We start from the raw sequence: 14,686 nt of genomic DNA on the forward strand, positions 1-14,686 counted from the left end.
GCACCCTATGCAATATGCACAAGGCATCACACCAACGCCCAGCTGAACTGTTACAAGCTCTCCCCACCCCGCTCCACCACTGGTCACATAAAGCAGTATACTTCATAATGGACCTTACCCCTTCCCGAGGCATCTTCACCAAATTAACAGTATTAGACAGGTCATGTTGTGTCATTCCACTTTCCAAACTACCATCCGTATTAGAAATGGCCTAACATCTATACAACCTGGTATTTTGATTTTGCTGTTTAGCCAAAAATATCGTCTCTGACAGAGGACCACAATTCAAGTCAATAATATGGGCAACTTTCTTTAAAAAAATTGATGTAAACATCAGTCTTACTTCAGGCTGTCACCCAGAGTCAAATGGGAAAATTGAGAGGCTTAACCAAGAGCTCACCAGATTTCTTTGCACTTACTTTTGCCAAATTCAGACTGATTCAAGTTGCCTGATCATGTGGGCTGAGTATGCACAGAACTCATTAAAAAAGACTTCTACTGGGCTCACTCTTTACCAATGTATTATAGGATTCCAACCATTCCTTTTCTCATGATCAGGAGAACCTTCCAATCTCCCCAAAATAAGTGGTTACAGAAAAGCTAAGCCAAGTGGAAATCTGCTCACTTACATTTCCAACGTGCCATAAGAAGATTCAAAGAACAAGATGATCATGCTCGTCACACCAATCCTAAATATACTCCTGGTCAGTAGGTATGACTATCCACACAGGGCCTATGACTTTGTCTACCTTGCAGGAAACTCAGCCCCAGGTATGTGGAACCCTTTCAAATATTTAGACAAATCACACCCGTCTCCTACCATTTGCCTTTATCTAATAACTACCACATCTCTCCTACGGTCCATGTATCATTGCTCATCCCCACTGCTACGGCTCTGAGAAGCATTCCTGGGTTAACCGGGAGGACATATTTGACCCAACCATGCTCTTGGAGTTTTACAGACTACACCCAGATAGACTGGCCATATGACTTTGAGGAAGACCCCAGCTTTGCATGCCTTCTCACATCAGGAGCTGTTCGCAGGGGCCCTCTCTCTGTCCCCAGTTTGGTCCTGGAAAATTCCCTCACTGACCAGCTGAGGTCTCCCTCACCAGAATACCAACTATCCATGAACTACATGTGCCATAACCCTGTGCCAGGCACTGATTAGGACTCAGGACTCCCAATCACCAAAATATATATCTTCCTAATATATATCTTCCCTGTTTACTTACTACAAAGTCTTGTTTTGCTCCGCAAACATTTCTGAGCATTTCTCCTATTATGATATATACCCTCGTTTCTCTGTTGCTGACTTTCTTTGTTCCTCATTATGACTGTTCACTGCCTGTTCATCAACCACTGCTTGTCTGCTGCCTGCCCATGACCATAACATGGTCTCATTGTTGATGAAACATCCTGTCTGTCCTTATCATCCATTGCATTGCTGGCAACACGTGTTTACTCACCTAGATGATTGCATTGTGTTTACCATTCACCTGCATATCCTTCTGTGTTCTACTGTTTACTTCGTTGTACTGTGTTTTATAATAAAAGCAACAACATGGATCCCGAGTTCTCTGAACAATCATTACAATTGCACATATACTGTTCAAGGACATAATTATTCAATTTCCAGTACAAACTGGTGTAAAATACAGAAGCCAACATATCAGTCAAGTCATCACCTTTATTTCTATAGAAATGTATACATTACAAAATGTCAAAGTAGGAGTTTTTAAGAGATATAAAAGGCCAAAATGGTAATTTTAATTATGAATGGTGTAAAGTTAATCAGTGTGGAATTCAACATTAACCAGTTTGTTCTGTTTAATAAAATGTAAATGTTGAAGTATATGAATAAACAATAAAGCTACCAATATCTCCTGCTTGCTCTGATAGGAAAGTTCTAATCTTCCTGATGTTATATAAAGAATCTGCATGAATGGGCAATTGACGCAATGTGATATGTAAATTTGAACTGATCATCAAATGCCATTCTTAGGTTCCCGACTGTCCTGGAAGGAGTTATAGTCAATGTATTGTGTCTAGCTGTACGATATGATAATAATAGAAGAACAGGTACAAAAGAGACAACTTGAGAAGATAAGGAACCTGGAGTGGCTGATGAAGTGAGGAAGAAATTAAAAATACTAAAAATAGGAAAATCTAATATTTTTAAGGAGGAATTCCTTTTTTTAGGCATAGGATGTCAGCAGCATTGACCCAGGAACAGTACTCTGGGTTGTACCCCTCCCAATCAACCAAATACTGAAGTTCTCTGCCCCTGTATCTGGAATCAACTTCAACTAGGACAGGTGAAGTGTCTCCGGTTCCTCCCCTCTCTCGACTGCTTACATGGACCACCAATGAGACATGGAAATTGGGAGAAATATGTGCAGGATTTCAAGTGACCTGCTTGTCCACAGTAAAAATACAGATGGTTCTCCATTCTGAACTTGAGAGTAGGAGAGTATTGAATGAACAGTCTTCGAATCAGATTTTCAACTTGGATTGCAATCTCAATATCCTAACTCAAATGATTTTTTTTGTTTTGTTTCAACAAGCCAGCTTAGATTGCAGTTCTTGACTGAGATCCCTTAAAAATAACAGCTTCAGTGTGTACTCCATTCAATTTGTCTGAGTTGCGTGAGTGCAAATTTCAAAGCCCCCAGTCTCTTTGTCTTTCATGAGTCAGAGTAGCTGTTACCAACATTCTTGGTATTAGCAAGATGTTTGAACACCACTCTAAAGTGATTGAGAAAGTGTTGACAGTGAAAAAAGTCAACCTGTCCATTCTCCAGGTCACTGTGGCTCATTCTAACTCCCTTCTGGTGAGGAACAAACAGACAAAGGCTATGAATCCATTGGGTTTAACAGTTGTTGGTGCAGCAGTAGCAGCAATGCAGTCCATTTACCATTCATTTGAGATAAAAAAGGAACTGAACCAAAAAAGAAAGCTCTTCATTTTTTGGTTAATCTACTTTCCTACTGTCATCTATCATGACCCAAAGCTCATGACTGAAAGGACAACATCTCAGATACAAGCAGCTAAATTGTGCTTTCTTTGCAGAGTGGCAAGGCACACCCTCAGAGATAGGGTAAGGAGCTGTGTCAAATAGGAGGAACTGTTAAGAGAGCACTGAGAGTGAGATGAGGTGACTTGGGCATCTGTTTCGGGTGCCTTCAAGATGTTTACATAGGAAGCTTCTCTCACTGGGAGGAGGCCCAGGGGAAGATCCAGGAACACATTGGAGAGACGATGTCTTTACTTGCCTGGGAATGCCTTGGAATCTTCCCGAAGGACCTGGAGGAAGTGTCCTGAATTAAGGGATTCCTTGTTGAGACTGTTGCCTCCACGACCCGGCCCTGGATAAGTAGCAATAGATGGATGGATGGATGAATGGACAGATTCAGAATAAATGAGTTCAGATGAAAATTCAAATGTGTAAATATATTATTTAGCAAAAATATAAAAAAGATCATATAAGAACATAGGAACAGATACAAGTTTGAAACATTCATATATAAGCTATACGGGTTAAATTTTCAGTTACATACAACTTATTAGCAAATTAAAATGTGTTTTATGTTTTATTCATGGACATGAAACACCTGTATGTTTTAAAAGTGTTTAATGTCCATGAGTAGTCACTTAGCAAGTTAGGCTGCAATAGGCAATTTAGGGGATGCCCTGGGACCTTTTTTGTTAGCTGAACTTGTTTACTGTTTATGTTCTGAGTCACTTGCTGTGTCACTGCAGTCTGTGGATTGAAGAATGCACTGAAAGAGAGAGAGGAACTGAAGTCTGCCACTCTTTTAAAATCTGAAACTTGAAAAAAGGCAACTGAGGCGATCACATATTATCCCTTTCCTCCCAATTAGCCAATCCAGGCCTGCCACCAGACTGCAATAATTCCCACCAATGCTAAATATAGCAAAGTAAAAGTGTTCTTGTATTCCTTGCCTGACTGATTGATTCATTTATTTATTGAGTGTTTATTTATTTATTTAGACATAACAAACTGATAAAAAATTATCTGTTATTTTTCACATTCTTCTTTCCACCCAGGTGAATGTGTACAAAACATAACCAGCCCCCTGAAGCAGTTTACACAATCAAGTTCTCTCCTTTCAGGGGATGGCCCGGGTCCAGGATGGGCACACAGAGGAATATGACAGGTGGAGTCATCAATAATCCTTTTATATTAAATAAAAAATTTGCAACCCAAAAGTGCCATTATATTTTTTCTTTCCACATACAATGGGAATGTCTCATTTACATAGCACTTAATCAAAAATGGCACAAAGCGTTGACACTCTCAAAAAACAAAATACCAAAGCTGTCACTGGAGCAGTTCACTTTTAAAAGGTACACATTTGTACTTAAAGGCTGGGACACACCAAGCAGACTCCAACTCAACTGTATTGTTGCCTTGCGTTGGCTCTCTTCTCGTTCCATCTGGACCAAAAAGTTACCCATGAGCACACTAAGCAAACTAAGGCCCTGTTTACACTAGTACGTTTTAGTTTTAAACAGCATTTTAGAATGAAAACGATCCGCGTCCACACAAGCATTTCACCCAGTGTTTCTGAACAACTCTCCGTCTACACCACACCACTGAAAACGCACATCACGTGACCACACACAGACTCTGGCATGCGCTGCAGCATATCTAGCCAGATGAGAGCTGTGCTCCTTGGACTGTTCATCAAGGACCTACTGCTGGATCTAATCTCACCATATTTGTTAAGCATGATATTTGATTCATCTTGTTTTCTATATCTAACGACATATTCCCCGACTTTGGTCTATTTGAATCTATTAGGTAACGTGTTTTGGCTGAGTGCAAAGATAAGTTAATAATTAATGTAACCATGTACATTCTGTGTATTGACTGATTGCTTGCCTTTATTTCCTATAATGTATAAAATTATTGTACCTTGTACTTTTATAACGGCCATTATTGATTATTAAAACTGATATTCAGCAAAAGAGAGGGTATGGTTGTATTTTCAATGAAAATGAAAGAAGGCAGAAATGTTACAGGCTTTGTTTTGTTATAAATATGCATACAGTGAAGGTGACGGTCATATATGCAGCATGATGCCTCAACATTTCTGCTGTTTGTTGCTAATATCAAAATGAAAATATCAGTTCCTTATATCATGTATTCGTTTTATTGTTAAGATTGTGAAACAATGTATTATGGATGACGTGAATGAAGTCATAAAGTACACTATTCCCTTTGAAGATTTACCAAACGTGTCCTTGGGAGATTGTTTTCCATATAAAACTTGTGAAGTCTTAACTGAAGGAGAGGATGCAGGACTGAACTGTGTGTAGGCTACTTAATATTGAGGAAAAAGCCCCAATCAGATAGGCAAATGTCTGCAGCCACGCCTCCATTTTCAGATGTCTCCGTTTTCCCCCATCCACACTGAGACAGAGCAGCAGCGTTTTAAAATGAAAACTACCTCTTCAGCTTTTTCAAAACGCTCCGTTTTCGATGCGCAAAAACTCTGGCGTAGTGTGGACGAATGGCGTAACCGTAGCAAAACTTATGCGTTTTAAAACTAAAACGTATTAGTGTAAAAGGGGCCTAAAGCTGACTGAAACAAAAGTGTGTGTTCTGCACCTGTTTGGGAGGATGTGTCTTTCCACACCTGTGGGTTGCAGTAGTCTATTTTCTCGTTCACAACAGGAAACCAGAACTTTTGACACATGTGTGGAATAAGTAAACAAAGCAGTGTTTAATACCACTAATTGTCACTCACCAGGGAGGGACTCACTCCTGCAAATATGTCTGTAATCAAATAATCCATATCATTATCAAATATTTGAAAAATGAAGCAAAAATACAGCCAGCCTCTCTGTGGTCCTTCTTGACTTGAATTGTTTACTTGCTACATCACTTCACTATGTCATACTCATGCTATGATTCTGTTTAATACGTCTGTTAAAGAAACCTGTTCCTCCCCCTTAAAGCAATTAGAGTTGATGTTTAATTGTCTCTGTTGTTATCGGATGTGTGAAAAATGTAACAACTACTGCCAAACATTTAAAATTTCCCGTGGTTTGATGTACAAAGTAGGCCACATTTGATAAAACGTGTATGCAATCTTAGGATTACACCACGCATTAGGAAGTGCTTACTTTGCCACATCTTTGGCCAAACTAACACAGAAATTATGGAAAAATAGAACCTGTGGCATCCTATAAAGGCCACTTAATGCTCACACTCACATTAGTCAGTGCTTAATGTTCCCTACTTTACCAGAACTGTTCCAGATATGTTTTTGTTACTGGTTTTCACGTTTTCAGTAACTGGTCCTCATTTGCGCATCATATATGGTCAAGCACCAGCCAGTACTTACTCCTCCAAAATATTTGCCAAAGCTACCTCTAATATGCTTTTGGAAAACTAGACCTCATTTTAGGGCCACTTTAGCTTCATACCAATATTAACTAGTGCTTACTGTGCCATATTTTACTTTTTAAGATAACTGGGCCATATTTTATAAAACACATAATATTTATTTTAGGCTACATTAGGCTACAGCCATATTAATGTTTACTGTTTCAAAAATAGTTCAAGTATGTTTTAAGATATCTTGATTTGATAAATGGCTTAATTTCATCTTGTTCAGGCCATGAGTTAGCCAGCAGTGCGATATCAATAACTCAAGTGGCTCACATTTGTACCTATCAGAATTTAGGTACAAATGTGTACCTTTTGAAAAGGTACCACCCCAGTGACAGTTTGTGAACTTATTTCTGCTGAGAGTGTATCATGATATATAAGATGCAGAGGAAAACTGTAATTGTCAGATTTAGAAAAAATTATGCTCAATTAGTTTTTAAATTTTGAATTAAATTTTTGACAGTAAAATAGGTGTTTACTTGCAACATCAATTTATAGTTTGTTTTACCCACCCAATATATATGATGTCTTATTTCTTAGCTCTGTGATGTTAGAAGATGGTCAAGATGGAATGGACAGTGATAGCCTGACTCCTGGCTCAACTCGAGAGGTTTGCATCCAACGTCATCCAAGCCACGGCTTCGGTTTTATTGCTGGCAGTGAACGGCCTGTCGTTGTACGCTCTGTCTCTGTGGGTAAGACATGAATCTCTGTCAGGGGCTTTGGGCCAGATGTTACTATTTAATTTTGTTGTACCAGCAAATCTCCTTCTTTTTAAAAAAGGTTTTTACTTCCAAATATATTCATTTATTTAACCAATCACATTTAGATACATTTACAAAAACGAATTTCTGTTAGTTTAATGATCTCAACTTTTAAGGCCTATTTTCCTTCTGGCCAGCAGGGATAGCTCTTCTTGTGCCGTCTACATTGATACCTCTCCACTCTTCTCATTGATATCCTTACCCTGACCATATTCTGTACATTGTTAATTTGTCCTTGATTCACTAGTCCTGTTTGACACTTTATATGCTTGTTTGTTCACTGCTATTGTGTTCAGTCTTGAGCCAATCATCCAAACTTGTTGCCCGATCCTAAGTTAAATCTTTGTTTCTAGTTTGCTTTTGACCCTGTGTTTTGTTTTGCCTGTGTGAGAAGAACCTCTGTTTATTTTGTATCTCTTCAGTTTTCCTCATGTAAAGACATTTTAAAATATTTTTTTATGTTTTTTATGTTAATTGACAGAAGTTTCCAGGCTCTTAAGTTTTTTCTCCAAATTGGTTTACTCATCAAGGAGTAAGTTCAGTGAGTCAAGACACTCATCTGGGACACTAGAGACTGGGGCTCACAGCAGGACTAAAACATTAATTTCTATAGAGTCTTTACCACCTTCCAACACATTCTGACAGCTCTTTCTGATCAAGCTGACATCCTACACCTTCTGAGTCATCTGTTCCACCTTCTAGAATCTTAGTGGCACTCTCTTTGGAACCCAAGTTACCAACCAAAGTGGTCCTGAGAAAGTGTGACCAGAATTCACCACTAATTTCAAACAGTAAGCATTCACCAAGGAGGTAAAAAAAAAGTATTAGACACCTAGCAACTTGTGGAGATTGCCACCACTTGTGGGAGTTGCCACCACATTGTGAATTGCACTTGCTTAACCTGACTCAAGGACACTGTTGCACAGCTGAGTATGCCATTGAATTAAGAACCCTAGCTACTGAGAGTAGATGGGAATGAATGGGCATTCTGCCATGACTTGTCCCTAGAACTCAATGATATACCATTCCAAGAGCCTCCCCCTGCTATTAAGTCCCTCATTGAAGTGGGCATCTGAATCAACCACTGGCTTAGAGAACAAAAGGCAGAATCCCAGAAGCAGTCTAGTTTACTCCATGCTGTCAGCTCTACTAAAATTTCATTGAAGTCTGCCACCATAATCAACTTACAAAACCTATGCAGGCGTGTTGAACTCAAATATCCAGGCTGAGCATAACCAATGGATGGGGAAAAGATGCTGTTTTTACTGGGAAAATTCAGATAATTTCAAAATGACTGTCCTGAGCTTTCAGGAAAAGACTTGTTCAGGTTTTAGGGAATCTGGGCAAGAACACCAGCCTTCCCTTGCTCTACTACCTCAGGCTTCAAAGCTCAGTGTTACAATCTCCCAGCGTGGTCTACACCACCAAGTCTGCCCTTTTGTTGACTCAGCAGCCACTCTCAAGAAATCCCTCAATAACACTGCAAGGAACCACCACAAAGAACTCATACAATTCTTTTAGATTCACACTCCTAAGCTCTTGATCATCCTCAGTTTTCCTTGACTTGACTGTTAATTACCAACAACTAGACCCTGTCCAGTGGAATTGTCAGAAAAAATGTAACTAAACTGGTTGAACTGAATCTCTGGTCTTTGACACTGCTTTCTGCTGTTCTCACAAGCAACTTGAGGTCTTCCCACAATCCTTGCCAGTTAATCCTGAGAAAACTCCTTCTTCAAACCAAGGCTTCATCTATAAAGATCCTAGCCAATCCAAGGATAGATCCAGCCAATATTAAACCCTCACCTCAGCTTCCCCCAGTTCCCCCGGAATACACTGACCTTGTCAAGATCTTGTACCAAGCATGAACCAAGCTGCCACCACCCTGCCCCCTGCCGCATAAAATACAACTGTGCCATTGATCTTATTCCAGGTACTAGGTCACCTCCAGGTAGACTCTCTTCTTTCCCCAGACATGAAAGTTTAGCTATAGTCAAGTGAGTACAGTAATTCTTCCACATCACCAGAAGGGCTGGTTTCTTCTTTGTTTGGCAAAAGACCACCAAAGACCACCAAGGTTGGCAAAGACCACCAAGGTTGAAACAGCATATCTATCAAAATCATTACTTCCACCCACTTTTTGAATTCTTGGTAAGACTATTGTAATGCGTTAGTAGGTGGTTGCCCTGTAGCACTAATTAAAAAACTTCAGCTGATTCAAAATGCAGCTGGTAGTGTTTTTTAGAAAAAATAAATATCATATTACTCCAGTTCTGTCAGCATTGCAGTGGCTCTCTATTAAACATAGTGTAAATTATCAATTTTATTGTGTACTTACAAAGTCCAGAATGGCTTAGCTCCCCAGTATTTGAATGAGCTCCTGGTGTATTACAGACACTCAACTCTACTACGCTTTGTTAATTCTGGGCAATTGATTATTTCTGAAGTAAGAAAGTGGACTATAGGCGGTAGAATATTCTCATAGCTGGCACCTTAATTGTGGAATAGGCTTCCTAGCAGAGTTCAGGAGTGAGAAACACCTTGTCAGTTTAAATATAGACTAAAGACACATCTCTTTGCATTAGCATACACATAAAACACAAACATATAACGTTGATATTAAAATTCCGTAAAGCATTGTTAGGTTGCATTAATCAGACAACCAGAGCTGTGAACGCTTCACAAAAAAAAACACTAAATAAAATGGCATCTATCCTCATGTTAATCTGTTTATTTCTCAATAACTCGAGGAAGACATAATTGTCAATCTGGACCATATCCGGAGCAGATGGTTGTTGTGGTCATTGAGTCAGGAGCACAAGACCGATACCCGCAGGGACCCCAGTAACCGGCAAACCTCTGCACTGATTCCATTGCTAGTCTGAACACTTACCTGGTGACCTTGTTGGAGAACCAACAGTTTTAACCCAAAAATTACTCATGTGTCAGATGAATAAGAGCCGGAGTCAAAGATTCATTCAAAGAAAGTTTACTGAAGATACTTTTGCAGCTTCATCAGCAGAAGCATGCTTTAACACTCGCACAGACTTCGTAGACCATATCATACATATAGGTTTTTAACCTGATAGACTTCTGTACAATTCTGAACAATATAGCCAATGATCACTTTACTTTGCATCAAGCATACAAAGGTCAGACATTACAGGAGGATATTTCTGTGGTCAAGTATCAAGTATCAAGTAGCAGCCATATCACCCAGCAGCCCAAGACCGATTACTCACTGAGCCTAAGCAGGACTGAGCCTGGTCAGTACCTGGATGGGAGACCACATGGGAAAACTAGGTGCTGTTGGTTGCTCATTTGGGTCCTCTATAAGCATCTCCTCTGGCTTTCATCTCCAGTCGAATGGTCAGACCAAGAGAGTAAATCAGCTGATTGAAAAGATGCTGCCTGGTCAGAGATGCCTGAAGGGGTGTCCGGTCGCTAAAACCCAATCCACATGGAGCTCTTGACAAATCTGGGCTAGGCTTTGCTAACAATACCCTTTACCGCTCTTCTTTAGACATGTCTCCATTTTAAAATTTGTATGGCTTCCTTCCTCTTTTGGTTGCAGGACAGGTGTCAATTATTGATGTCTCAGCAGCCACATAGCTCGTTTGGCTGTGCCAAAAATCCTGCTCATGTATTGTGAGCACAAGGCGGTAGCATTGCAGCTACTTCTTTATATATTACTAACAGCTTTATTATTAGTATTATTGGCCTGTTTAAGCCCATCTTTAGCTCATTTTACATCTCTACCATGACCACATCGTCTTATTATCTCAGCTCACATTTGCTCTTGTGTAAAGAGCCTACTGTTGTAAGTATTATTAGTCTGTTTTTAGCCCAACTTTGGATTGTTTTCTCAAGCACCTTATTTGCAACAAACTCAATGTCATACAGCCTTTTTGCTTGTGGCAAGGAATTAGTTTATTCCTAGTTTTCGCTTTGCAGTTTATTTGTTGGCTCATGTCTGTACTCCTCTATGTGCATCTTAGTTTATTTACTTGCACTAGTCTTGTTGCCCCTCACATGTGCCCTATCATATTGTAAATCATTTTGTATGGCTACATCAGTCAGAGATCACAAAAAATTATTTGGTTTCCTGCCCGCTTACCTTTGTGACAAGATATATAGTAGACTCTCATCACTCAATGGCTGGATGTCTAATAGCCAATAGCTGGTGTGTGGTGACAGCCTATGCTCCAGCTACACTACTCTGGCATGTCTGGGGTTCTTCTCAGAGAGATGCCTCATACAGGGTCCTCTAGCCTGAGTGGTGGTGTTAAACACTGAACTAGTAGGTCACCTAAGTCCTCTGCGCTCTGTCTAGAAACCCTCCATGGAGGTTTCAGAACCCTGCACGGGTGCCAGAGGGTGCCCTGTCCCAGAGAGAAAGTTCTTCCCCCGGGGTGAAATTTTCAGGGATGGCCATCACAATATAAACTCATCCAGGATATGAACGGCACACAGCGATTTCAATGCATGACTCCGGAGGAGCAGATGGCAAGCAAGCTGAGACATGTGGCGGGAGTGCCCATCACCCAAACGGTTGATCTACGCTATTGCAGCCGTGCTGACCATCCTAAACCAACACGTGTTTCTACTCCCGCACTGGTAGGAACCGGTGAACACTGCCAACAGCTCCAGGCAATTGAAATGCCAATGCAACCTAAGTCTGGTTTACGAACCTGCATGCTTGATATACACAGCCCCCCAGCCCGTACTGGAAGCACCTGTCAGAGTGACCGCATGACTGGACGCTTGTTCTATTGGCACCCAGGTCCGTAAAAGGCAAGGTCCATCAAGGGACTGAAAATGCGGCAACACAGCAGAGTAATGGTTACCTGGTGCATCTTCATGTGCCATGCCCAATCTGGGGACCAATCGTAAAGCCAGCGCGGATGTGGTCTCATAATCAATTTGAGCAATGTGATAGAGGCTACAAATGTCATATGCCCCCGCAGCCTCTAAAATCAGTGAGACCACTGTAATCTGCCGAATTGTATTGGACAGGGCAGACAGAGCTCTATCTCGAGATAAGAGAAACACTGCCCGAGGGAGAGCCTGCTTTCTCGGTTGACCCGAAACCCCAACAGGTTGAGGTGCCGGAACACCAGGTCCCTGTGCATAATCGACTAGTTCAAAGGCAAAAAAAAGCCAATCAGTAAATAGCCAAAAATGCAGATGCCCGTGCGCCAAAGAGGCACAGGACATCCTCCACGCATGGAAACAGGGAGAGCCCATAAGGGAGGACCCTGTACTGCCATGCTCGGCCCCCGATGCACACTGGAAAAAACAGAATGAGGAGAGAGAGAACGAAACATAAAGTGAACCTCCTTCAGGTCTATATCTGCAACCAATCCTATGGACGGACCCAATGGGGGATGCATTTCTGCATGAGCATCTTGACTGGCATCCTGAAAGTATAACAGATCAAAACGCGCAGATAGGATTGGTTATAACCCACCGATCTCTGGGTACGATAAAGTGCAGGCATTGAACCCGCTCTCCATCTTGGCTGGAGAGACCGGCTCAATTGTACCAGGAGGACAACAATGTCTTCGCACGAGACAGGGGTGGCATGGCAATGACCACTTTAAATACACTCACATAGCCAAGTCTGACCGTCCGCATGAGCTACTACGAGTCCAAATGAGCAGTATCACCGGAACAATCGCTGACACACCCACAGTGGGGCAGCTTCGGGATGGGGAGTGTTCACTGAGATTGATGCTTACCTTCTTCCCAGGATCCCTCGAAGAGGCTGCAGGTACGAGAGAAAGGAGCTTATCCTCTGATGCCCTTAAAGTCTGTGGTGAAGTGCACCAAAGCTGAGAGCTGGGAGGCAGCGTTTCCCATGCTGGCAGCATTTGGGCTTCCACACCCGGAGGGAGGAAAAACAAGCTGTTTCTTGTATTGCAATGTTCATCTGCAGGGGGAATCCCCGGCCTTCCACTGGGGAAAAAAACGGTTCTCCTCTTCTCCAAGTGGGCTGGCCTCAGGGTCGCTTCGCGGTCCAATTACCAAACTTAACAGCAACCTGGGACTTTAGCCAGTGGAATGGGCTGTGATGGCAGAGTGTCTTGGAGACGCGAGAAGATAGCTCCTGGCAAGGAACAGCCTGTGCAGACAGCCTGCTCCATCGCGCAAGGCTGATCTCTCACTACCAAGGACTCCTGGGTAAATCCTGGGAATATTAATCTTATATATATATTTTATATATACCTCTAGTCGGTCCGGCAGTGAGACTGGGGGACAAGCCAGCCGCCGAAGCAGCTCTGGAAGTGCAGCCATTATGTCCGACTAAAGAACCGTGACCACACATTGCACCCCATAGGGTGGTAGCGAGTTCGGTCTGTCATCTGAACATAACAGCTTGCCCTCCGATGTCACAACGGGCATCTGATCTCTGGTGTCATGAAGCGGAGGTACGGGCATACCGAGGGATGAACCAAAAAAATGCTCGAAGCTTGCATAGGACATGCTGTGGAGGAATGTGAGGTCCGCGCGCCCAGAGGCGATGGATAAACGCCCACTGTGATCCTCAGATCTACCTACGTGCTAACTGCTTTCACGGAGAGCAACAGGGGTGGCTTGCAAACCGCGATCTCAGATGGACACAGGAAACACAACATTCAGAAACGCACAGTCAGAACAGCGTCTTGAAAAAGACGTGTTGCTTGACCGTGTTGGGGAAAACTGCTCTTTTATTAGACTACTTTTTTAGAAGTACCCAGCAAAAGGCCCAAGGACAGGGGAATTACCCAGCTCGACCGCAGCTGCTTGCGTTATCACACTGGATATATGAAACTTGATCTCTCTGGATTCAGCTTAGCAGATGTTATGTCTTCAGTCGCTCTATGAGGCTTTGAAGCATAAATTTTAACTGCTTGCTCTGCATGCGCTGGTTATATACTTGACTAATGATTAATTACCGGCACCTGCGGAGCCGAGCTCAGCCAACTCATTGGCATTCATTGACCCGTTTCCTTACTCTTCAGAGTGATCGGTCATCTGGCAAACCCCCAAAGTGTGGAGACACACGTCGAAGTTCCCCTGAAGGGGAACAAACACGACCCACAATACAGTGGCCAATCAAACTAAATTTAAAGCATCAGCAAGCATTTTTTTCATTTTTTTTACATGCAAGATTGATAATATCAGAGATATAATAAGCACCATCAATCTCCTACATTGTCATTACAATTGAAGCACTGTGGATCATTAATGTATACATTTAAGACTTTTCCATTTCTCAGCAATACAAGAGGAAGACATGTCTAAACTGGTAAAATCCACAATGTCTTTGTTATATCCCATACCAACCAAATCATTAAAACAATTGTTGCAGAACCGGTTCGTAACATTTGGAATTCATCCCTAATTTTTAGATATGTGCCTAAAACTTTAAACTAGCTGTCATTAACCTACTTATTAAAAAATGCAACTTTTAGAAAGAATTAGTAAATTAAGGACCCATTTCAAACCTGCCTT

The 14,686-nt window shown here is 41.6% G+C and overlaps 1 protein-coding gene across 1 annotated transcript in view; it reads left to right on the forward strand.

Moving 5' to 3' along the window:
- The window catches only part of frmpd3 (FERM and PDZ domain containing 3), a 225,112-nt gene that overhangs the window by 168,355 nt on the left and 42,071 nt on the right, over positions 1-14,686 (forward strand). Inside the window, exons 3-4 of the mRNA XM_056472194.1 lie at positions 4,073-4,182; positions 6,966-7,120. Coding sequence (XP_056328169.1) covers positions 4,142-4,182; positions 6,966-7,120 — 196 coding nt within the window. The 5' untranslated portion in view covers positions 4,073-4,141. The remainder of the gene's footprint in view (positions 1-4,072; positions 4,183-6,965; positions 7,121-14,686) is intronic.

This window comes from Danio aesculapii, chromosome 14 (assembly GCF_903798145.1).
Source record: "Danio aesculapii chromosome 14, fDanAes4.1, whole genome shotgun sequence".
Taxonomy (NCBI): domain Eukaryota; kingdom Metazoa; phylum Chordata; class Actinopteri; order Cypriniformes; family Danionidae; genus Danio; species Danio aesculapii.